The sequence below is a fragment of the Podarcis tiliguerta genome, assembly GCF_965153285.1.
Source record: "Podarcis tiliguerta genome assembly, chromosome: 2".
Classification (NCBI taxonomy): domain Eukaryota; kingdom Metazoa; phylum Chordata; class Lepidosauria; order Squamata; family Lacertidae; genus Podarcis; species Podarcis tiliguerta.
In genome coordinates, this window is record NC_139535.1 from 89,108,736 (window position 1) to 89,133,366 (window position 24,631).

The following is a 24,631-nucleotide window of genomic DNA, read 5'->3' on the forward strand; positions in this document are numbered from 1 at the left end:
ACATCAAGAATAAAGGGAAAAAACAATACATCAAGACAACAAAAAAACAACAACAAAAACATTTAAAAACACATCCATTTTCCATATCTTTATCTTTCATTTACTTGTTTCCTCGACTTCCTCACACGTCCCTTTTTTGTATTCTAGTTCAAATTAGCTAATACAGCAAATCCTTTCCCTCTCCTTTTGTATACCGTGACATAATATGATTAATGTGAAAGCTTTTATATGAAGCTGAGACTTTCAGGTAAAGTGAAGTGTGAGCTTGCCCCACCTCTTTAGAAAGGGGAGATGAGTCCTGAACGATGTCAAGATCTCTGCTGCCCTAAAAAGCAAAATTTCTAATTCTTCCCCACCCCAGATGGGACTCGAACCCACAATCCCTGGCTTAGGAGGCCAGTGCCTTATCCATTAGGCCACTGGGGCTATATGCTGCAAGATGCTTCATTATTTCCTTCATCTCGCAGAGCAACTGTCTAATAAATACTACCTTTGTTTATGTGATGAGCAGAATTAATTTCCAGAGTTGTAGTCCTTCGCAGGCGCTCTGAGTTCATTTCAGCCTACGAGAGAGGAAGGCTATTTGCGCAAACAGACCTGCGGGAAAAGCGGTTTTAAAAATATGGAATGCTTGCAATCACTGATCCACTGTACCTGAAAGACTTTTTAGTTTAGTGCTCTGTAAATATGGAACTCGCCCCCTTCCGCGACTGTGTATCATTTTCTGTTTTGTTTCGGCATAAAACTGATTGGACTATAGGATTAAGAACACGCGTGAAGGGGCAGCTCGCTTTCGGGGTGGGACTGGGGCGCACGTTTCGCACACGGAACTAATTAAATTCCAGTTAGATGTTTCGTCTGATATTTATTGGTCCTATATCTCGGGATTATTATTGAACCACTAAAACGTATCGACCACGAAGGGACTCGAACCCTCAATCTTCTGATCCGAAGTCAGACGCCTTATCCATTAGGCCACGCGGTCACTTGCAGACACAGAGCGGTATTGGTAAACAGAAGGTATAAAGCAGGAGGTAGCAGACGATGGCTTTTTAAAAGAAGTTAAACTTCACATGTTTCTGAGACGACGGCGGGTTGCTTTTAATTTCCGTGCCATCTCCCGCTGTTTATTGCTGCCCTCCATTGTCCCTTCCGCATTGCCTGGCGGTGAAACTCTCCTAGCTCGCGAGAGTTTCTTGCTGCAGCTTTTAATGGTTCAACCAGGAAACCTTTAACTTTTTTAGGTCATCTCTTTCTTCTCCTTCTTCTGCAGGCAGTTAGCTGCTTGACATCTGAGCCAGGGTGTAAAAAACGTGAATAAAGGGAGTACTTCTTGTGCAGACCAATGGAAAGTGGCCCCCATCACGTTTAGGCAAAAAGAAGAACCCCGGGAGAAGAGAAGCAGAGGAAGATCTGAAAAGTTTCTCATTAGAAATCAACCGCCCCGTTAGTGAAATTATTCATTTATAAGAATTTTCAGTCTGTGATTATGCGTAGGGTCCCCAAACTGAATGCTGCGGCATTGATTCTCCCCCCTCTTTAATACGCGGTGCCTCTGAGCATGTTCAGGATGCACATTTCGCCCCACGTGGCATTGAGCATTGGATCTATAGATGTCAGCCCTGCTGCTACTAACCTCTTTTATTATTGTCAACAGTTTACGATTCTGAAAAGCCGCTGCGTTCACAATTTTTAAAGGGCGAGGCGATCGATCATCGGACAGCATTTGTTGTTCCTTTCTTTATAAGCGCGTTTTCCCAAGCCGTGCGGGCGAGTGGGAGAAACCTGCGCCCGGGCTCTATGCAGGGGTACACAGGCGCTGTGAAATTAATTCGGCTATTACAGAGTTAAGTAAGAACGTAGCCGCTTTTTTTCCAGCGAGCCCCAGTGGCCTAATGGATAAGGCACTGGCCTCCTAAGCCAGGGATTGTGGGTTCGAGTCCCATCTGGGGTGAATTTCTTTTTATCTCTCCTTTCCCCCCAATTCACTTTGGTGGTTCTAATTAAACTATCTTGTTCCTCTCTTAAATTTAATTAATCTCATTTTAAAATTATTGTTTTCATCATTACCTGGCTCCGGCCTGGTGGAACGCTCTGCCTAATGAGGCCAGGGTCCTGCAGGATCTGATTTCTTTCCGCAGGGCCTGTTAAGACAGAGTTGTTCCGCCTGGCCTTTGGCTTAGAGTCAATTTGATTCCCTCCCCCTCTTTCTTTTTTCCTTTCTCCTCCTGTGATGAGACTGCATTTTAATGTTTCAATGTTGTTGTATTTGTTGTATTCATTCAACTTGTTTTTATTCCATGGTGCCGAAAGGGACACCATTTTGGGGTCCGCCTCAAGTGTCAAAATGCCTTGGGCCAGCCCTGGGTTTAAGCCTGTTTAGTCCATCACTGCTACATGTCTGTGTTAGAAACATAACCAAAGACAACCGGAAGAAGGCCTTGGGCCTGCCTAAAATTATATGCAGAGGGCAGATCAGGGAGTGCCTGGAAGCAGTGCCGTTCCCAACAGATTATGTGGACATCTGAAACAGGTAAAATTCAGTCAGGTGCTTAGATGTTTTGAAAGCTTTGATCCCATAGATGCTGGCTAAGAAGTTCAAGGTGCTGCAAAATTTCTAAACCAGTTCATCCTTGTGAACCATAATTTCTACGTGAGGCAATATACGTAGCACAGATCAGAGTAGACCCAAGCAACTCAATGGACTTAGGCTGCTCACAACTAATTTATTTGATTTCAGCAGGTCTTCTGTGCGACTCAGTTGGATGCCAACCTATAGGTCTCTAACAGAGCAATCCTATGCATGTTTACTCAGAAGTAAATCCTGCTGAATTCAATAGGGATTAGCCCCAGGTAAGCTGGGGTCAGGATTGTAGCCTTAGGTTACACTATGATGCCGCTTTAAACACTCATGGCTTCCCCCAAGGAATCCTGGGAATTGTAGTTTGTTAAGGGTGCTGAGTTGTGAGGACCCCGTTCCCCTCTTGGAACTACAGTTCTCGGAATGCTTTAGCAATCAGTCCTTCTTCCCAGGGGAACTCTGGGAAATGTAGCTCTGTTAAGGGGAACTGGGGTGTCCTTACAACTCTTATCATCCTTAACAAACTAGTTCCCAGAATTATTGGGGAAAAGGCATGACTGTTTGCTGTGGTAAATTGCTCTAAAAGGCATGACTGTTTGCTGTGGTAAATTGCTCTAAATGTATACTGCAGCTAGAGTCTTAGGTACATCTCCCAATTAATGTGTACATCTCCCAATTAATGTATTGTGTATTCCAGAAGAATTTTTATTATATCAGAATTTTAAGCCTATTTTTAACCAGCCAGTGATGTAAACTTTGCCCAGTGTTCAAAATAATGTTCCTCTACCTCTCATGTTCTAAATAAGTAGCCTGCTTCTTCCTCGTGACAACTGTTAATTAAAAAATAGAATTACTGTAAAAATGCTGCATTGTGATTTTATAGCAACGAAGTGACAAGCAATCTTTCCCTTAAATTCAGAGTGCCCTCTTGTGGCAATCAGAGAGAACTCAAAATTGGCTTTAGAGAAGAGGAACACATGGCCTTTTCAAAGTACAGTACTGTCAAGATTCTTCCAGAAAATGCACGAAGAAGGAACTGTATTCTATATTATTTATAACAATGGTTTTCAAGAAGTATGGAACAGATGTCTTTCACGGAAATAAATTTTGCCTCAGAAAAAAGCAGTTGCAGAAAGTAATTCAAGAGAAAACATCAAGAAAATGCCTAACTTGATTATAGAATAAACCACCTGTAAAAATGCTATCATTTAAGTTGGCAAGCTGCAGCGTGGTGGCTAAGAAACAACTCTGGTCCCCAAGATACCAGATCAGAGGTACAAGCAAGAACAGACAAGGTTCTTTCCACTCCTGATTTGATGTCATTCCATGTTTTCTCTACCCTTTATTTCCACTTCTTCCAGAACTCCTATCATCCCTGACCATTGGAACTGATGGGAGTTCAGTAACATCAGGAGGGCGGAAGATTCCCCATCCCTGTTCTAGAAGCAGTAGAAAAGGACTCAGTTGTTGCTCGGTAACTTCCCTGCATTCTCCTCTCTCCCATACGTAGCAGGAAACATACAAAGCTATGGCATGAGCAGGGAAACAACAGGGTCTTCAGAGAGGGGCAGCTAGTTCATAACTTGTATGAAGCCCCATTGCTGCCTCAAGTCTTTCAACAACGTACATCCAATTTAACGTCAAAATGGCTGCATTGTAATTCATACAGCTGCCTGGGAAATAAGGTAGCTCCCAATGTTTGGGTTATCTAGCCCCAGCGGTAGCAACATCTAAGGCAAGAGAACTGGATATACTCCATAATCATTGGCCACAAAGGGTTCATAAAAGCACTACTGCCCCCTCCCCTTTTTAAAGTATCACTAATTTTCAGCTGCTTTGTATGCCTGTTGTCAGGTAGAAAAATGGGATATAAATATTTCAAATATTTATGTGCACATAAATATGAGCAGGTTTAGGATGGGTGAGAGCGGATTGCATGAGAAAGCAGGGATAGCAAACATGGTACAGTACAGCTGCCCTAGAAATGATTCAAAAAATGTACAAGACTCATGCTTAGAAGAGCTGTTCATTTAAAAGCTAACCGCTACAGCAGAGCTTTCCAAACTTGACATGTTGGTGACACACTTTTTAGACATGCATCATTTTGTGACAACAGTATTTCAGTTTTACTACCGAATCAGGAGGTTAAACTAGCCCCTTTCCAGCATTGCATGATGCATCTACAAACTGCAGCCGACACACTAACGTGTCACAACACACAGTTTGAAAAGCTCTGTGCTACAGCCAAGAAGAGTTGGATTAATTACTTTGGTAAATGTATGTTATGGCAGTTGACATAGGACTTCAGCTTCAAACTCCATTAGTTTTAGCGAAAACGTCCACCCCCATTTCATAAACTGCAAGGAACAGATTTTATGGTGTAAGGTTATTTTTATTCTTTTCCAAATCCAAATATTATAAAGAGTCCAATGGATGTGTTCCAGAATGCTTTTTTTCTCTGGTGCGTTCAGTCAAAGTCCACATGCCGGCTTTGTTTTACAGAAGAGCGAATCTTTTTTTGTCGGAGGCGTTCACGGTTCATTTTCTCCACCCTAAAATCAAATAGAGAGGTTGAGGATGACATACTTAAGTGTGTCTGTGAAATGATTCCGGTTTGTTATCATAAATGATTTGTATCAGGTTCTTGTCATGCAGAATCAACATTTCAAAGAAAAGCAAAATCCTAAGTAGTCAAGGGATATTCTAAAAAGCCTGAAGTAGTTTGTATTTTCCCAGAGAAGAGGTACCTGCTATGTTTTATCCAAGTGCAACATTCTGAAAGTGATGCCCTTTCTATATAAGTGAAATACAGCAATGCTACCTCGGATGTATATATTACGATTCCAGAGGTTCACTTACACTCTAATACACACAAGAGATGACCCATGGTGCTCTGCCCTAAGTCAAGAAACAAAAACTGTCTCAGCTTGTCCAGCTAGAACCAAGAGAAAATGAAGACTATCTTATTTATTATGTGTTAAAACCAGGGGTCAGCTGAGGGCCTCCTGGATCCTTGCCAAAGCTACCTAATATGATTTTGTGACACACCCTTGACAGTTGGAAGCAAGTAGCTGCTCTGTTTGGCTAATGGTAGCTACAGATGATTTCACCTTGCTCTAAGTGAGCACTGTAGTGTGCCATTTTTAATGCAGCTACAGATGCATGCTGATTGGATGAAGTGTTATCTAACTAGTGGACTCATACCTGCTTCTGATCATTTCCACCGTCTCTTTCGATTCAGTCCGAGGCATCTCAGTGGCTTCTATAATCATCTCTCTGATTTTTTGCAAGCAAGCTGCCAAATTCCTCATCTGGTAGCGACTTACTTCAGAGGTGACTACCAGTTCTCCAGATTTACTGATCCTATTCTTGTGCTGGGAAAGAAAACATTTTTTACTATGGAGCATTCCATTTTCATTAGTTTACCAGCCTAAAAATAAGGTTTTGTTTTTTGTTTTTTTTAAAAGAGGGAAAGCAGACATGATTGCCACAGGAGGCAACTTCTGACCGCCTCTTCTGAAAGTTATCCTTACAGCCCAAACCTATGCATGTTCATTTTGAAGTTAAATCTCACTGTGTTCTCTGGGGCTTATTCCCAGGAATACATGGGTCTGCAGCCTCAATGAAAGTTTTAGATTTACTGTGTAATGGTGCTGGGGAAATATTACCAGATGTAATTATCTTTGTTTCAATAAACTGCTTATAGGAAGCTGTGGATTAGAATCCTGCTTATTCCCACCTTGGATTTGGGCTGCCCAGTAAAAAGTGGATACCTCATTTACTGAGAGCAGGCACTCCAGTAGTACTGCAACTGTGGGAGCTTTTGCAGAATATAAACAAGTTACCAGCAGAATGTTGAGAACAGCAAACTTTCAAGCACTAGGATCTGGCAGATGCCACTAGGTGAGGTGTTCTGTCGCTGTAGACCTCAATATCTCCACTGCTCCAAGGCTCCTCTATTACATTATCCAGCACCAGAGTGCTGATGAAAAAAAAGGATCTGAATTCCATAATAGGGTAACACAACTTCAACAAATAAGAGTTGCGACAATTAACCAAACCCTCCAGGTGCTGTTTTTGGGTATACAGCAATCACGCTGCAGAGTGAAAAACGAGGTAAGGATAAATAGAGAACTTTCAATGATAAAATGCTTTAGAAAAAAAAATATTCCAGACATTAACTTAGCTTATGCTTAGCAATTACTTTCCTCAATGCAGAAGTTAGATTTGCACAGGTCACCAGACACTAGCTAAAGGTGGCAAGCAGTCCTAGGCTTGCGTTATGCCTGGACCAAATGGCTGCTGTATCCAATGTGTGCTCACCCCAGGAATGGAAAAGAAGCCCATACAAATAGAACGCACAAATCCAAAAGTCCCTCAGCCAACAAATTTTCAGCATAGCATTGCACCTTGAATGGGATGCTAACCTCAGTTAGCATGGGTTTATATGTAATCAATATTGAGTTATATTGCCTAAATGGCTTCTCAGAGCACCCTAATTTCCTTGTGTGCTGCTTCAATAGAAGAAGAAGAAGAAGAAGAAGAAGAGTTTGGATTTGATATCCCGCCTTTCACTCCCTTTAAGGAGTCTCAAAGCGGCTAACATTCTCCTTTCCCTTCCTCCCCCACAACAAACACTCTGTGAGGTGAGTGGGGCTGAGAGACTGTGACTGGCCCAAGGTCACCCAGCAGCTGCATGTGGAGGAGCGGAGACGCGAACCCGGTTACCCAGATTACGTGACTACCGCTCTTAACCACTACACCACACTGGCTCTAAACTAATACACCAAGATCAAACTATCCTGCTGGGCTGAATAGCTTGGGAAGTACCTAGAAAAAGAAAGATAAATGCTAGGAATTACCATCGTGGCCATTTTCTGTCGCACATCTTCCGAGATCCAATCTGCTGTTGCCAAATGGAACCGGACTTCTGCCTTTGTATTTACTGCGAGTGAAACAAAGAAATACATGACTATTACTAGGAGAACTACAGGTCCTATCCAAAGGCTGCAGGTTCAGATTTCAATTCAATGTCACACATACCCCACCAGCTGATCTTGCTGCCATGCGAAATGTCACCCCCCCCCACCATCTAACTTTGAAGTGTCCTGCATTTTCAGAAGAATTCTTGGCATTCCAAGAGACATGGCAAAAAAGGAGACTCAATCTCAAAAAGGCCGAAAAGTAATACTTTTTATTAATGCCCAATGCATTTTGGCCGGCAAAGTCCTCCCTCAGGAGCATTTTTCCCCCTTGTAAACAAGGTTTCCTTGTAAACAACTCAAAAGAACCATTTTAAAGTCACAGGAGTTTTATCTATCAAACACATGTCCCAAAATCGGGTTGGAGGATCCTCTGGAGCAGATGGGGGGAACACAGGGACTTGCAGAGGACAGGAGAGGGCGTTCCTATTACAGCATTGAATATTAACTCTGATCTTAAAAAAATAATAATGAAGAAAAGAGAAATTAGTTAATGTTAATGTCAGGGAGCTGCCATCAGGACAGGGGAAGGAGGCATGGGAATACAGGGAGCTGCCCACGCTCCTGAGAAGCAGTGAAGCACGTGAACGTAAGCAGGTACCCTCTTGGCATCAATAAGGATCAGGCAGACTCAGCAAATGGAGAATTAGAAGGTGAAGTTTATTGCCAGGCAATAAGGACCCAGTTTGGAATCTCTTCCAAAAGGAACTGGGACCCTGATTGACAGAAATCCAGAGGTCTTTATACCTGAGCAGATCACAGCAAATCATAGATCATGAGACAACCATGAGGCAGTCACGATATCGCCAGCGAAATTAACCAATTAGCAAGCTTCTTGCCATGCTTCCAGCTCCTGGTCAAGCACAGAGTTCTAGTTCTGCTTTCCGTTGCTTGCAGTGACGCTCTGTCTAACCTCTCCCCTAATTATGAAAGGACAGGGAGTGTGGAGATTTTGTGGTTTTGCTCTTCCTGTTCTGTGGATTAATTTAGCCTGTATCTGAGGGGATTTTGTAGTAGAATCTCTGATTCACGTCTTCCCCTTGTCCAGGGTACACGGATGTTTGTAGGGGAAAGGTCGGCTCCTAATTTTGCTGTTTCAAGCAGTATGCAGTTAGCTAAGGCACAGCTTCCCTTTGATTCAAAATGGATTATAAAATACTGTCAGCCCTGATTATGTGTGAGCATATATGAATATATTGATTACTGATAACTGATTATATGGATAGCATAGGGGTAGTCCTTCTTCCTTGCCTCAGCAGCTCCTCCTCCAACGAGGGGGAAAGCCACACCTCCAGTGGAGCAGAGTTGGAATGGGAAAGCCGAGCGAGGGGAGGGCTCAAAGATGCTACTGAGAACCCAAGCGCCTCACCTAGCCCGGCCAGCCAGGAAACAGGCATGCCATTTCTGTCGCCCAGTTTATGCAGAGGTGTGAAACACAAGGAGGGAAGGTGGATATTTGGGGTGTCTTAAGTTCTTATGCTGGAGGGGAAACCGGAAGGGGCCACTCCCGGAATCTGCAAGTGATTGAGACGGACATGAACTTTCTGGTCTTGCACTGTAAATAGTTTGCACAAATAAAAACCTGCCAAAGACAGGTCGGTTACTCCTGCCTGGTTACTCGTGAGCAACCACCACACCGTCTGACAGTTAAAAAGAAGCACTGATCTTTCAGTACTTGTCAAAGTCATAAGGCTAATGAGTCCTCAGATTAAGATGTACAAACGTTAACTTTACACATCTAATAGCACCACTGATTAACAGAAAAACCCACAGCTTGATTCTACTCATGTTTCCTCAAAAGGGAGCTCACTCCCAAGTATGCATGGCCAGGACAAGTATCTATTTAAATCTGCTCCGATATTTTCCGTACCTTTATTAACGTTCTGGCCTCCTGGGCCACTACTTCGGCAATATGATATGGACAAACGACCTGGAAAAGATTGCAAAGAGAAATATTGAAAAGATACAGTCATGGCTTTGTGTATGTATATGGAAGAAGAAGAAAGAGTGAAATTGCATAGGAAAGGATACACTGATCTGGAAGGTCACACTTGGAATAGAGATGACCTCTTGAAGTATGAAGGTAACTCCAATAAACACTCCTTAAGGCTCCTGTAGGAGCATTCCGATTGTCCTTAAGTAGTTACCGTATTCTCCATCTGGTGAAATAAGCAGGTAATGAATTGCAGTGGCAGCCTCAGCGAAAGCATTTTCCACCAACGGGATTTACTTCCCAGTAATGGGGAAGTACATGGGACTGTGGGCATTGTTTTTAGGGTATATGTTTCTGAATGTTTTCGATATATAATAAAAACAATGCTTGAAGTATATATTTTTTAAGGTAGCATACAAGCCGCATAGAATTAATTACTGCTTTATCAAATGTAAAATTAAAGATAAGCATCCTGAGTTAAGCCGAACTAGAGCTTAGAATGAACAAGCAAGTGTACTGGTGCATGTGAAAATACTGCAGCCACATTACTCCTGAGGTTTGGCTTAGCATGGGGGTAGATCCTGAGCCGCAGGGGACTTTACATGGTCCTTGGGACTCTCCCCAAGCTACATCCCCTCTGCAGACCATGTTTCACACTCTCCTTGAGTGTTTTTGCTGTGCTATAATATGTTCTGGAACTCTGATAATGCCTCTTGCCTGCCTGGATGGAAAACAGAGAGTGATGTGTGACTGTGTGTAGAAAGAAACTTACTGTACAAAGAAGGCACATGGCTTGCTCTGTTCACTTTTGCCTCTGGCCTCACCCACCACTGCCATGTGGCCTCCACTGGCAACACAAGCACTATAAGGCATTGTTTTGTTAATGATTGGCCCATCTGTTCTTTGCAGTTCTGTGCCAGTACCCAATCCTCCACTAAATAAAAGTTTAACTGATTTACAGCACAAGCCTATAGGCCTGTTTAAATCAGAAATATAGCCATAGTACTTACTTCCAAGCAAGCCTGCATAGGATTACACTGTTACAGGCAAATAAAATGAATGCCTGGGGAAATCATTCGGGAGAAAGAGACGTCACTTCTCTAATGTTCTGGACTCACCTACAGGTATGTCGGGAACAGTCTGGTTTGCCAAATCCTGTTAACACAGAGATACATATTGTTAAGCAACTGCAACTTAATACTACTGTAAAAATTTATGTAGTACAATTAGTGTATAAACAGAAAATGGAAAAATATGCAACTACAGCAATAGATTATTTTTTTAAAAGGCCATTGGCAGGGTCTATCAATTTTTAGCTTTACTTTGTACAATATAGATTTCTAGGCACTCAAATTATTTTGTTTCCTCCGCTTTAACGTCTTAGACCAGACTCTTGTGACCATTTTTCAGTTCAGCAAAGCTCACAATCAGAGGACTTCTTGAGCTAAGTGTGGTTCATCAGATTCTGAAAACCCTTTATTCAACCAGGAGCAGTAAGTTGTATCCACTATTGTCAAGTCATTCACAATACTAGTTTATCACATCTGAACCTTCAAGAAAAAAGGGGAGGGGCAACTCATGAGGACTTCAACATGCAGAATCATTGTACGACTGAGTCTGAAAAAGATATCACCACCCTTGAATTCAGTCCCAACATCTCATTGCCATTCTCCAGATAAAACATACTGGATAGCTACCTATCGCTGGTTCCCTCACTGTGAGAAGTGAAGCTACAGGGAACGAGGCAGAAGGCCTTCTTGGTAGTAGCGCCTGCCCTGTGGAACACCCTCCCATCAGATGTCAAGGAAATAAACAACTATCTGACTTCTAGAAAACATCTGAAGGCAGCCCTGTTTAGGGAAGTTTTTAATGTTTGATGTTTTATCGCTTTATTATGATTATTCTGTTGGGAGCCGCCCAGAGTGGCTGGGGAAACCCAGTCAGATGGGCGGGGTATAAATAAATAAATTATTATTGTTATTATTAGGCAAATGGTAGGAGTGAATTTCCTACATTGGCAGGAAGTTGAATTAGATAACATTTAAGATTAAGTAAAGGCAGAGTTAGAAGCAAAAGGATAGTACAATATAACAGCTTGCAGAACCACCACTTTACTCAAACTAAGCAGAACTGGGTTCTGGTCAGTGGCTAGATAGGAGGCTGCTTGGGAACAGCACATACACTGCTTTGGGTGTCATAAAGGAGGGAAACTGAGATATATAAACAAAAAACAAGAATTGTTTATCTTTGCTGCTCACATTTGTTCACATTGGGACAGATGTGCTATCCCCATAGCTGTCAACGTTTCCCTTTTTTAAAGGAAAATTCCCTTATTCCGAATAGGATTCCTCGCAAGAAAAGGGAAAAATTGACAGCTATGGCTATCCCCTCAGAGAAAATATGCTATTTTATTTATTACATCTGTCTATATCATGACCCCCCCCCCCTCTAAACAATAGGCAGCTCTATTTTATCCTCCCAACATCTCCGTGAGATAGGTCAGGGTAAAAGACAACGACCAGCCCAAGGCCACCCAGTGAAGTTAATAAGCGCAGCTGGGATTCGAACCTGCGTTTCTCCAGTTCCTATTCTTAGGCCTATCCATTTACATGGGGCAACATAACTTCCACCCGCAGACCGGCGGTGAGGGAGAGGCGTAGAACTATGCGAACGGAAATCCAAGGAAGGTGCTACTCTGCTTTTTATATAGATCTAGGTGCTCCGACCATCAATCGCCTCCAATCCGGATTCCTAACCTTTTTTGCGTCGGCTCCTTTTTGCTGCGAGGGGTAGAGTTTGTCCAAGCTGTATTCGCTCCGGAATTCAGAACCGGAGTCTGGGCGAGCGGAGGCGATGGCTCGGCGCGGGAAGTCCCGAGCCGCTTCTGCGGAGAGCAGCTTCAGCGCCGGCCATCGCCAGAGGCAGCGCAGCGCGCACGCCGCCATCTTGTGCTGGGCTGAGTGCTGCTCTAAAAAAGTCCGGCTGCAAAAGGCACCCGGTCACTTGCCGTTCCGGAGAAACACGGTTCTCCTCCTCACCTTTCCCCTCCGCCTCTTGCCTAAGCGCGCATGTGCGATTCCGAAATCTGGGGAGGAGATATGCTGGGCTTGCGCTGCTGTTGATATAGGCTGCCCACTTCTAAACACTTTGAGCTTCTTAGATTTAAATTGCATTTCAGTTTCTAAAATGAATCTGTTTTAGTTTTAATTGTTTTATACAGTGCTTTTCCCCTTAAAAAATGTTTAGAGGTACTTTTACTTTAACTCAAGAAAATCACCATTTTATATTTCAAATCGGGGAAAATAAATACAGTAAATGGACAAAAGTACAAAGATTCACAAAATGTTTAGGGGTATGCAGGGTATCCTTGTATCCCCCCTGAAAAAAAGCACTGGTTTTATATGAATGTTACATTTTAATCTATTTTATATTTGCTTTGTGAGCAGCCTGGAGAAACTCCTATTATCAGGTCTAAATGGAGCAAATAGCACTATTTATTTAAAAAATAAATAAGTAAATCGCTGGATTCTGCTCAGAATTGTAGCATTGTCCTCATAATTAAAAGTACTGGGCCAAAATGTGCTTGTTTTCGTTTTGAGTGTATCAGCTATTTGCAGGGAATCCCTATGTTTCCAAGCATTCCTGTGAAATTTCAAAGTTGGAGGCACGCAAGCCGTTGCCCAAGTATTTGCTTGAAAGTCAAGTCCCACTGTGTTCAATGGAGTTTGATCCCAATGAAAGAATAGCAGATCTCCCTATTTAGGAGCAAGCTTAATTGAACTCGGAGGGATTGACTTCTGAGTAAACATAAGACTGGGCTGTAAAATACATTAACCGATGGAAACCACATGCATGGTTTCAGTTGCCTGAGGGGTTAAGTTTTCAGTCTTGGATAACCCAAGGAACGATTCTCATTATACACTGGAAGTAATGCTGCTGGTTCATAAGCAGAGCAAATGTTCATGTTCTGCTATAGGTCAGAGGAAATGCTTTGTCAAAGGAAAATTTGGAGGGGGACAAAATAATCAAATTTGATTTTTTGAAATTTGGTGCTTTTGCCTTGTGGTAAATGGTTAGGCTCCAGGAGGTCAGTGGACAGGATCTCATATAATGGAGCCAAGTTACTAGATGTAAATTCATTAGTTCTCTTCGTAGAATTGTAGAGTTGGAAGGGACCACAAGGGTTGTCTAGTCCAACCCCCTGCTCTTATTCACAGCATTTGCCAGAAGCAACAGACATAGTGAAGTATCTTGTATTTGACAGTATTTAATCTCTGTTGCAGTTTGGAGAAAAGACCACAAGTTTTTCAAAATTCCCCCGTGGCTTTGAAATGTTGATCTAGCAAATGAGACAGAGGATAGTGGTGAGTTGCTTAGGGACACAACCTGGAGAGCATGGTAATTGGGGTGGAAGGAGCTTGGCAGCAAAGATGCAAAAATGTAGCCTATTGAGGTTTGCTTGTGTTTTTTAGAAGCTAACCATGCCCTATTACTTGCCCCTTTCCCCAATCTGAAGGCTTTTAGGCTGAAAAACTGTGATCATGGCTCTTGATTATCTGCTGAAGGCTGAACCATTTGCATTCATACTAATGTATGATGGTGCTGGTTTAATCCCACTTAGGGTTCCTGACAATTTCTCCCTGAACAACCTGGAATTTGGTGGCAGTATGGCATTGCCAGATTATGAAACTGAAATTTCAAAATCTCTAAATTGGCTAATATTTTGGGCCTGAGGAGGACTGCATTCACTCTGGCCACCAGAGCGCTGTGTATTTTATTTTTCCACAACTGCTCTCAAAATTAGTTAAGTCTTTGGGGGACACAGCAGGCCCCTGAACTGGGGGCTAGGCCCCCTGAACTGCTGTAGACCCTAGATATGGTCAGCATACATCAGGGCCAAAAACAGGCTTCTAGCCTTCTCGTAGCCTGTTTGGCATAGATTTGGGAATCCATACCACTTGGAGGAAGAAAAAAGACAGGAAGGAACTCCTGGTGATTTATTTGAGGCAATATACGTTTTGGAATAATCTTTCCGAGGGCAAGCTTTGAATAGAGCTGTTCACAGCAAGTGCCTAAACAAGCTCTGAAGTGCAGTTGGCCAGATATAAACCTTTCCCCATGTACCCAGAGTGCCTCTCTTTTCCTGTTGGTGTTGCTTCCCCAGTTTGGTAGCCATCTCTTCCGCTTGTGTAAGAGCCACATCTGTGGTGCCTGGCAAGGGGGTCTCCAGAGCTTGCAGGTTATATAACTGATGACACATAGCAGAGGCCATCTGGAAGAAACCAAGCTCTTTAATAACAAGCTAAATATGAAACAAACAAGCAGTTTATTAACTCAGCGAGTCCAAATTAAATCTAACCTAGAGCAGGATTGCCCATCACTTTAGTTCAACCGGTGTCAAGTTTTCATCTTATGTTGAGCAGCTGTAAGGAACCTCAGGCCTGGGGGACGAAATGCAGCTATCTAGCTCTCAGACTCTCCTGAATCCACATCCTCTCTCCCAAGCGATGCCGCTCACCTGCTTGCTCCATGCAAATGCTTCTGCCTGGCTGGAAACTGTCCTGTGATAACACCTCAGCTGCCTAAGTGGTGTGTGGGTGTGTGTAGAATCCTCAGATTTGTGTGTCTGGAATGTAGCTTATTGTACAAAGTTAAGAGTCCCATCCATTGTGCCTCTGGTCGCATCTGCTATTTACACGCCAGGCTGTATAAAAGGTTTCCACAACAACGAGGATCCAGCTGATGAACAGCATGCGAGGGAGCTTTCAGACAGATATACGCTATAGAAGTAGGAAGCAGATTCTGTTTTTTAGTGGAAAGACAAGTTCACTAGATTTTTTTTGTACACAATACAGCCAGTATTATTTTTGGTCAAAGAAATTATGCTCTCAGCATTTTGCTGAACTGACTGGCAATGCGATGCAGCTGTCCCTTTGTTGAGGCAAGTGTTAATATCTCATTGCTTGCATGAGTAATTACTCTGAAGTGTGTTCAAGAAATCAAAGCTGACATTTGCAAGCATGGAAGAAAATGTTTCAAGCTACTGGAGCGTTCAGAATGTTGACGTGTGTAAAGGGGTGCTTTTTAATAACAGAGTGAGTCCTTGTCCCACAAAACCAGGAACTATCTGTTATGTAATAAATAAAGAGAAGCAGCACATCCATTCTGGTGGTTACCCTCCACTTTTTATCATGCCTAAAGCATTTTCTTGACCTAAATGATGCTGAGAATTCAAAGCAGCAAGCCTATTTCTGGAATGCAAAGAAATAAACACAAGAAATTTCCGTGTTCAGAATACTGGTGTTTCTTTTTTTATTTAAGAAGAGAATAAAGCATTTTTAAATATATTAATTTTAAGTATACTACACTTAAACTGGGATGCTGGTTTGCACATTAACGGTGTTCAAAACCAAGAATGATTGCAATGGCCCCCTCCCGCCCCAAATACTGATGCAACAAACAGATGACTTGAGAACAAACATCCGTTCAAAAGTCCCTTAGTAGAAAGATAGTAAAGGAAAGTTAATCAAAACATCAGCAGCCATGATGGCAGCCACACAGAGCAAGGTAAATGCTCTTGAGAAAACCAACTTCCTTTGTTATTTTACCCCCCAGACAACTTGATTTTTCAACTGTAAGGCATGAAGGTTTGTCATTATGGTTACCAGAGAGGTAGCCACAATCATGTCTATGGCTCCTAATACTTCAAAAGCTGGGCCACATCAAGGGTACAAAAGAAGTTTTGGCATTAAGTAGTAGAGGAAGAATCTTTCCAGAAAGAAGAGCCCCTGGGCAGGCTTGCTCAAAAATACTTTCACACATTACAAAAGTGACTTCAATTGGCTGAACACAAGGACCCCCATGGCAAGAATCTAGCAAACACATAACGAGATGACAATCCGATGGCAGAGGAGTAGAAATCTCACTCTGTTTGACTTAACCATTGACTTTCCACACATCTGCCTTCTTACCCTGTATTTACTTAGTTCACAAAATCGGCTTCAGGTCAAAACCAGGTCTACCAACATGAAATGTAAAAGCATGGCAAGAAGCAGAAATGCTGACAGCCAACTGTAAGGAGCCATGGTCCTCAAGTCACTTGGCTCGGGCCTGTTAATACTGACCACTGCAAAGCGTGCGATTTGAGAATCGCAGTCTAAGAAGAAACAGTGCTGAAAAGTGAGAGGACATGAAGGAATAAGCTGGAAATAATGAAAAGGCAGACTCATTTACACTAGCATGATTTCAAAGAAACATCACAGACTTTGGGTCTTATTCAGGTACAACTAAACAAGAAACTGGTCCAAAATTTCTTCAAGTATAATACTGCTTGGTAAGTTAATAATCATTGCTACTATTGTCCCCTCACAAGTGAGAACTCTGGCATGTGTACCCTAAACTTAGTGAAATATAATACTGCTTATTTTCATATATGCATGTGACCCTCACCATCACTTATTAGCATGTGACGAAAGAATCCCAATTCTGTATTTCTGTGAAATGGATACTGACTATTCCTGAGACTGAAGAGGCCTTTTGTGTGTAAATGTGTGGTATATGTAGGTGAGGTTGACTGTATAAATGGAGTAGAGAGAGCCTTTGGAAAAGGCAGCTTGGCCACGGAAGCGTTAACTAACAAGTGACGGTGTGGAATAGTGTGATAAACAACATTATTAGTGATGACAACTGAACTTGGGTGTTTTGCTGAATTTACTCCTACTTAACATGAGTCATCACTATTCAGTTTTTGCAAGCCCATGCAAATCATGTCTTAGGAGCCAGCCACAAAAGACAATTAGGAAAAACCACTTGAACGGCAAGGCATGGGAAACGCAACACCCAAATGAAGACAAGGGTGTCTCTCCAAGCCAGTAATAGCACTTCTTGTTTGGCTTCTTGGAAAGCCCAGGTTAAATGAGCGAAGTGATGACAACTAACTTCCTAAAATAAAAATACTGGAGGAAGTGTAAACCTAAGCTCACTCTGTCCTATCTTCTATGAGTGGAACAGTTAGGTATGCTTGATGAAGACATAACAGCAATCTTTTTTCAAGTTTTTCCAGTTGCAATGAGCTTGCATTGTAAAAATTGAAAAACCTGACCAAGAAGAGGATGGCTTAAACAGGAAGAACATGCTCCCCTTACGGAAAGAGAGAAGTCCAGTAAAAAGTCTTGCCGATGCATCTGTGGGTTCTTCATGGGAAGAAGAAGGGGGAAAGGAAACTGAAGAAAAAGAGTGCGTGTATGGAAGCTGCCTCTGGAAACTGATGTTTTAAATTACTACGTTCTGGGTATTCCAGGGCATTGTAAGAAATCCAAGCTTGTTGCTGTGTTGCTTGAAGGAAAGCAAATCCAACCGGTCACGGGAGAAGGTGAGACTGTGGCTAGTTCGTTTAATTTCCTGTTTGTGGTTTCTGGCTGCTGCAGTGATGCGAAGGGTTTCCTTGGAAAATCTTGGGTACCAACTACAACTATGACATAGAGCTTTTTGCAGCACATCCAGGGGCCCAGGCAGCTTGGAGCACTGACTTCGAAGAATGTGAGGTGGGCTCTTCCCACTCCTGAAACACTCCAAGAGGTTCCCTTTTTGTGCAAGAAGACATCAACGTGAGAAGCTCCTAGGACTTGGGAGGCAGGAGGCAGGACAATGCTCCCTGGTGCCGAAGTGAAGAGCTCGATGCTGAATTTGCTTGTGGCAAACGCAGTGGCGCCAAAGCAGCGGGATTCACTTTGTGGCCTTCTTTTTCACCTTGGTGGCGTTGATGTCTGCTTTTGTCTTCTGGATTCGGGAGAAGATCTCTTTGAACAGGGCTTTGTACTCTGGCTGGCTCTGCTCTAGCCGCTTGTCTACAGCCTCCACGTGTTTGCTAAGGCTCTTCTCCATTGTCTTGAGCTCGTCCAGCTCATAACCCTCTCCCCGGAAGTCTCTAAAAGAGCTGTCACGAGAGATAGGGCGGGAGGTTTGGACACCGGCATGGCGCACGCTGTCTTTGTGCTGCCGGCACTTGCTGAGGAGCTCCTCATACTTTTCCAGCAATGCATGGTACTGCTCATCCACCTCCCTCAGGATTGACATCCCCCTCTTGCGTACATTATTGGCATGCAGCGTGTAGTTGCCTTCATGGCGGCTCACAGCATCCTTGGTCACAATGGCATTCAGGGCCGTGTCGCTACAGCTTTTCCGTACAGGGTGGTTTGGGGAGGCTGTCATGGACGATTCATGGTTTCTACCTCCATCTTCCTCAGTTAGGTCAATGTAGTCAGCTTCTGGGGCATTGTTCAGTGGCTCCAGAAGTGCTTCTGACAGGTTGTCCTCTCTACTGAGGAGATATTTCTTGACTTGCTTCATCTGCTGGAGTTCCAGTAACTCTCCTTCCAGCTCTTTAATACGCAGCTTGCAGTTCTCCATCTCACACACCCTCTGCTCAAGATCTGAGTACTCCTGGATGACGGACGTGTACTCTCTCTCCACCCTCTCCTTCCGCTGTTTCTCCTGGTTGACTTGGGACCTGAGGGAATTCACCATTGCTTGCAGCCGCTCATTCTCTCGTTCCAAGGGCATCTGATTGAACTCCATTGAAGAGCTATGAATCTGGAACGCATCTTCATATCTGATATCCAAAAAACAAAAAAGCCATTAGCAAACTAATCATTATAGATTCCTAGGTGGGTACCATAAGTCCAGCAAAGGTTAACAGAGAAGTTACCTCTGTACACAACAGAATCCTATGTATCACACCCCAAATGGCAACATATATGTGAACCCTTATTGAGATGTGCTATTTTAATATGTGCCAGGAGTAATTCTTCCACGGGGGAACAGGCAAACATATGCTTCCCCTACTTGCTGTCCGGACTCTGCTTATCTTTCCTGAGTTTCATACTGAACCCTAGTCACCAACCAAGTACGGTTTTGCTTAACTGACCTAAGGAAAACCTTTGCACTGTTCTTTTTAAAGGACTTCATAAGCATACTATACACTCATGATTGTTCTTATAGTGACACCTCTATGAATGGTGTTCTTCGGAGTAATATACGCAAAAAAGGGCCCCAGCTGAAGAACTGCAGGCAAGACAATGAAGGGAGGGAGGAAAAGGGAAGAAGGGATGAGTGTGAGGAAATGAAAGCTACATGTACTTAAGATTAGTTTCCTAAGGAAGAAGACAGACAATCTATAGGCTTCAAGGGAATAATGGATTTTAAGGCGAATTTTGATGATGAGTAAAAAAAACAATCATGTTGTGCTCTATGTTGCTTATTATAAGCACTGCAATGTTTACAGGAAAGGGTTAGCTGATTCCTGCACTGAAGGGGGTTGGATGCAGTGTCTGCCGTCTTATGGTTCTATTCTATGCCAGACACAGTTCTGGGATCCTGTTTTGATTTTTCAGGTTACTGCCTGAAGCACTAAACAAACTTATTTGACCAGAGCCTGTAGGAAGAAAGAAAAATATCCACGGGTCACCATGGGTTAAGGCAGCTCATCTCTGAAAGTTTGTCTCCAAGTCTCTAAAGAGCTAGCTAGTTCTGAAGCTAGCTGTCCAGAGTGAGAGGGAGGATGGTTATAAATATGATCCCAGCGGGATAACATCTCCCTGAGTCATTTTATAATATGGAAAACAAACACTGGCTTATCTCTGTCAGCATATATAATTCTCTCTCTCCCCCCCCCCATTAAGATGCCTGAAGCAGATTCATTAGCTGAAACAGATGGAAGTGGGGTGGGGTGGGAGGAGCCATACCACCTCCTCCCCCCACCCCATGACCCATTCCATTCTAGGTTAGAACCAGTGGCTGGTACTGAAAATTCTTCTTAGTGGCCCAGAGGGAATGTGACCTACAAAAATCCAAATGCAGGTTTTATTAAGGCAACACACACAGTCCTACAGCACTCTGGGTAAAGTACCACAGGGGTATTGTGGGGGAAGCATCCATATAGGCACTGAACAGATTTTGCCTAGGGTTAGCTTATGGCCTAATAGCATATTCCTTTCATAACAGCAGCAGCAGAAATTCCACTTGCTGGTTTTCAGCAGATTGTGTTTGCAATGCAGCATATTGCTGGTTTAGACGGCTCCTGCTGGAACAAGCAAACACACCAAAGCAGGGGTCGGCAAGGTTTACCTTGCTGGGACCGGTTCACTCCCAGTGGAGATCCCTCTGTGGGCCAGATTGTGCCCACCCACAAGTTCAGGCGCCATGAAAGCGAGTCCCCGCACTGTGCCGGTTTAGCGCAGCGCACGGGGACTCGCCAAGCAGGCAGCTCAGTTCGGGGGCAGCTCATGGGCCAGTTAAATGACCCCCGTGGGTTACTTGTAGCCCATGGGCCTTAGGTTGCCGATCCCTGCACCAAAGGAACATCTTCAGAAGGTGAGGGAAGAATTGCAGTTGGAGTGGGTGATAAATGAGCTCTCTGACTATCAGGCTTCTCTTGGGGAGGAGCATGCATTGGGAACTTTTGTTACTCTAGTACAGGGGTGGAATTGCAGGGGGAAGAGCTGTCAGGTATGGGAGAAGCTGAGACGGTGCCCCTGCAACCCACATGGAGACTATGTCAATGAACTTGCTGGCAGGCCAAAGGGTTGAGTAGACTGCAGAACTGGTTTCCTCTGAGCTTAGCGCTGGAAAGGAACATCTGAAAATGAGGTCAGTCTGCTTCTAAAGTGCAGAGCCCCTTGTTTTCAGGCAAATATTTATGAATCTTCATTGACAGGGGTACCATTTAGGGGTACACAGTCTCTTGCACACTGTTTTTTAAAGTGACATGTGTACCTAGAATGACTGGAAAGCACACGTGTTCTCCACAGTGAGGTACTAAAAAGGTAAAGGTACCCCTGCCCGTACGGGCCAGTCGTGTCCAACTCTAGGGTTGTGCGCCCATCTCACTTAAGAGGCCGGGGGCCAGCGCTGTCCGGAGACACTTCCGGGTCACGTGGCCAGCGTGACGAAGCTGCTCTGGCGAGCCGGCACCAGCGCAGCACATGGAAACGCCGTTTACATTCCCGCTATAAAGCGGTACCTATTTATCTACTTGCACTTAGGGGTGCTTTCGAACTGCTAGGTGGGCAGGAGCTGGGACCGAAAGACGGGAGCTCACCCCGCCGCGGGGATTCGAACCACTGACCATGCGATCGGCAAGCCCTAGGCGCTGAGGTTTTACCCACAGCGCCACCCGCGTCCTTAGTGAGGTACTATTGGTATACAATTAAATTACCTATATACTAGATATGCATAGCAAGGGCACACAGTCCTTAGCTTCAAAAAAAGGGGTGGGAAAGAACTGTCCTGTTGTGATAACACTATTAAAGTTATCATTCTGAGCACAAAAATAATCACAGAAGATGTTCTGATAATACGCTGCTTCTTTTCCTTCTTTCCTTCCTTCCTTCCTTCTTTATCCAAGAATGGGGATTCTGACATTACTGAATATTCCCCTCTTTTATTAAAACCTGTTCTCTCTCCAATCTGGAATTCATAATGCTATTCTACATATGAATTTGCTCAAACTGTGTACCAGGCAGCAATAGAGGGAGATGGAAATGAGACTGGTATGTGTGCCAAAAACTGATATCTGCACCCCCCGCTTTGGTTTTAGGATTTTTTTGAGAGGATCTGAAACTGCTTAACTGGCAAAAAAGCAAATTTTATTATTATTATTTTAACGCACTCTATAAATGTTTGTTCTCCTTCCACCCACCAGCACAGTCTATTCTATAAAATTAAACTTTCCTCCATCTGTTTTCTGCCATTAGCAATGCCCATGGGTCCCTGAATGAAAAATATTGCTGCAGCCTTGGAACGTTCCATACTGCCTGAGACAGCTTTCCCCTGCAAAGGAATGGCTGTCCTAACTCTGTTCTCCCTTGTCTGTCCGCAAAGCACCGCCCCTCCAGCTGCAGATTACCTGGGACTAGAGCATAGCTCCTTGAGGCAAGGGAATGTATGAATGGTTCGGCGCCTCTCTCTCTTCTCCCGGCGGATGCGCAGCTGATCTAGACTCTGCAGCTCTTCCACCTGCTTTTGTAGGTCATCGACTTGGTTCTGCAGCCCCTCAATGGTTTCTGTTAGGCTGTTACATGAAGCCAGAGTTGATGGGAAAGAAAAAGAGAAGAGAACGCTAGCTTGTTTTTAGACTGAGATACAGACACAGGGCAGTATCCAATTACAGAGTTATACTAATGCAATGATTTTTAGCTGCGCAATGTTAACTTCTGTGCCCTCAGCACTCCCAACATGTCTCCTAAAGCGAGAGGAGAGGGAAGGAAAGTTAAACAGCACAACTAAAAGCCATTGCACAAGCAAGTTGGCTCCTTACCTCTCTCGCCCTGACCTAGCCACTGTGATCCACGCGCCGGTCCCCTCCAGACTGGATTATTGTGACTCGCTCTACGTGGGGCTGCCCTTGAGACTGACCCAGAAACTCCAGCGGGTGCAGAATGCCGCGGCGAGACTCCTTATGGGGTCCTCGCTGCGATATCACATTCACCCGGTGCTGTACCAGCTGCACTGGCTCCTGGTGGAGTACAGGATCAGGTTTAAGGTGCTGGTTTTAACCTTTAAAGCCCTATACGGCCTAGGACCCTCGTACCTACGGGACCGCCTCTCCTGGTATGCCCCACAGAGGAACTTACAATCTTCAAACAAAAACATCTTGGAGGTCCCTGTCCACAGAGAGGTTAGGCTGGCCTCAACCAGAGCCAGGGCTTTTTCGGCTGTGGCTCCAATCTGGTGGAACGCTCTGCCACAAGAGACTAGGGCCCTGCGGGACTTGACATCTTTCCACAGGGCCTGCAAGACAGAGCTGTCCCACCAAGCCTTTGGCCAGGGCACAGCCTGACTCCCTCCCTCGGCAATCTTCGCGGAGCTCTGGCCCAATGGTTGCCATCAATTTGATTTGAATTAATTTTATAATGAAATGATTTTAGAATGTTGCATTATTTTATTGTTGTTAGCCACCCTGAGCCTGGCTTCAGCTGGGGAGGGCGGGATATAAATAAAAAAATATTATTATTATTATTATAACTGGTTAGTTGGATGGCATCCTAACTATAATGGTAGGTAAGCAGGAAACTAGCCAAGCTACGTACTTACATGCCGCATCACCTCGGGCTGATGATTGGCAGAGCCACACAACTGCAAGCTAGCTCTCTCCTGCAAATCCTTCCCTGGAAGTCTGTTATAGTGAGACTATAGCCACCATGTTTTCTGAGCTAAGCTATTCTGCATTATTCAAAGCAGGGGTAAGGAACCTCAGATTTCTTGATTTGGTCTTCAGCACCGTCACCAAGCCACCCCTCTTTGCTCTACAAATGGTTTTGCCTGGCTGGGATGTATCTCAAACTCTAATGCCTCTTGCTTTTCTGAATAGAGGATAAAGAGGGGTGTGTCAATATTGTACTAGGTTACTGTGCAAAGGTAAAATTTGCATCTGCTGCTCCATTTACTTTTGCCTATAACCCCACCCACCACCGGCATGTGGTCCTCGGGCTGAAAAAGGGTTCTCCACCTCCACTTTGAAGCATTAAACGGACAGAAAAACTACGTATTCTAAGATATGGAGAATTTAGATGATCCCAATGCAAAGGGCAGGAAGGGCAAATTCTCATACAGTGGTGCCCCGCAAGACGAATGCCTCGCAAGATGGAGAACCCGCAAGACGAAAGGGTTTTCCGTTTTCAAAGGTGCTTCGCAAGACGAATTTCCCTATGGGCTTGCTTCGCAAGATGAAAATGTCTTGCGGTTCTTGAGGTTTTTTTCCGCTCCCCAACCCCTTTTTCTAAAGCGCTAAGCTGCTAATAGCCTTTTAGCAGCTAATCCGCTAATCCCTTAAGCCTTTAATAGCCGTTAATAGCCCTTAAACTGCTAATAGCGCTAATCCGCTAATGGGCTTGCTTCACAAGACGAAAAAACCGCAAGACGAAGAGACTCGCGGAACGGATTCTTTTCGTCTTGCGAGGCACCACTGTATTTGCTTACATGTAGGATCAATCAACTTACCTGTCCACTGGCTATCACTGGGTAGCTGACAAACCCAATTCTTATTAAAAACTGTTCTCCCAATGAAGAGGAAGAAGAAAGTTTTCCCTACTTGGGAACAGATATTGCATTCCATTCATGTCCCAGAGGAGATTATGG

The 24,631-nt window shown here is 43.9% G+C and overlaps 2 protein-coding genes across 6 annotated transcripts in view; both read right to left on the bottom strand.

Annotated features, from left to right (window-relative positions):
* Positions 1-4,988: 4,988 nt before the first annotated feature.
* Positions 4,989-12,471, bottom strand: MRPL58 (mitochondrial ribosomal protein L58). Its single transcript, XM_083430100.1, has 6 exons — positions 12,253-12,471; positions 10,615-10,651; positions 9,434-9,493; positions 7,444-7,526; positions 5,786-5,955; positions 4,989-5,133 (listed from the first exon to the last, which is right to left on the bottom strand). The coding sequence occupies exons 1-6, from the start codon at positions 12,439-12,441 to the stop codon at positions 5,049-5,051; spliced, it is 624 nt and encodes a 207-aa protein (XP_083286226.1). The 5' UTR covers positions 12,442-12,471; the 3' UTR covers positions 4,989-5,048.
* A 3,305-nt stretch (positions 12,472-15,776) lies between these two features.
* The window catches only part of CDR2L (cerebellar degeneration related protein 2 like), a 31,770-nt gene continuing 22,915 nt past the window's right edge, over positions 15,777-24,631 (bottom strand). For all 5 annotated transcript variants that reach the window (XM_083430069.1, XM_083430068.1, XM_083430067.1 and 2 more), the window contains 2 exons: positions 22,401-22,565; positions 15,777-19,106 (listed from right to left, as the gene is read on the bottom strand). In XM_083430069.1, the coding sequence (XP_083286195.1) occupies positions 18,221-19,106; positions 22,401-22,565 (1,051 nt within the window). In that variant the 3' untranslated portion in view covers positions 15,777-18,220. The remainder of the gene's footprint in view (positions 19,107-22,400; positions 22,566-24,631) is intronic.

Coding starts and splice junctions, on each gene's coding strand:
- MRPL58 (XM_083430100.1), bottom strand. CDS start 12,441: ATGGCGGCGTGCGCGCTGCGCTGCCTCTGGCGATGGCCGGCGCTGAAG. Junction 10,652..12,252: donor AAGGAGCCGACGCAAAAAAG/GTTAGGAATCCG, acceptor CTGTGTTAACAG/GATTTGGCAAACCAGACTGT. Junction 9,494..10,614: donor TGTTCCCGACATACCTGTAG/GTGAGTCCAGAA, acceptor AATCTTTTCCAG/GTCGTTTGTCCATATCATAT.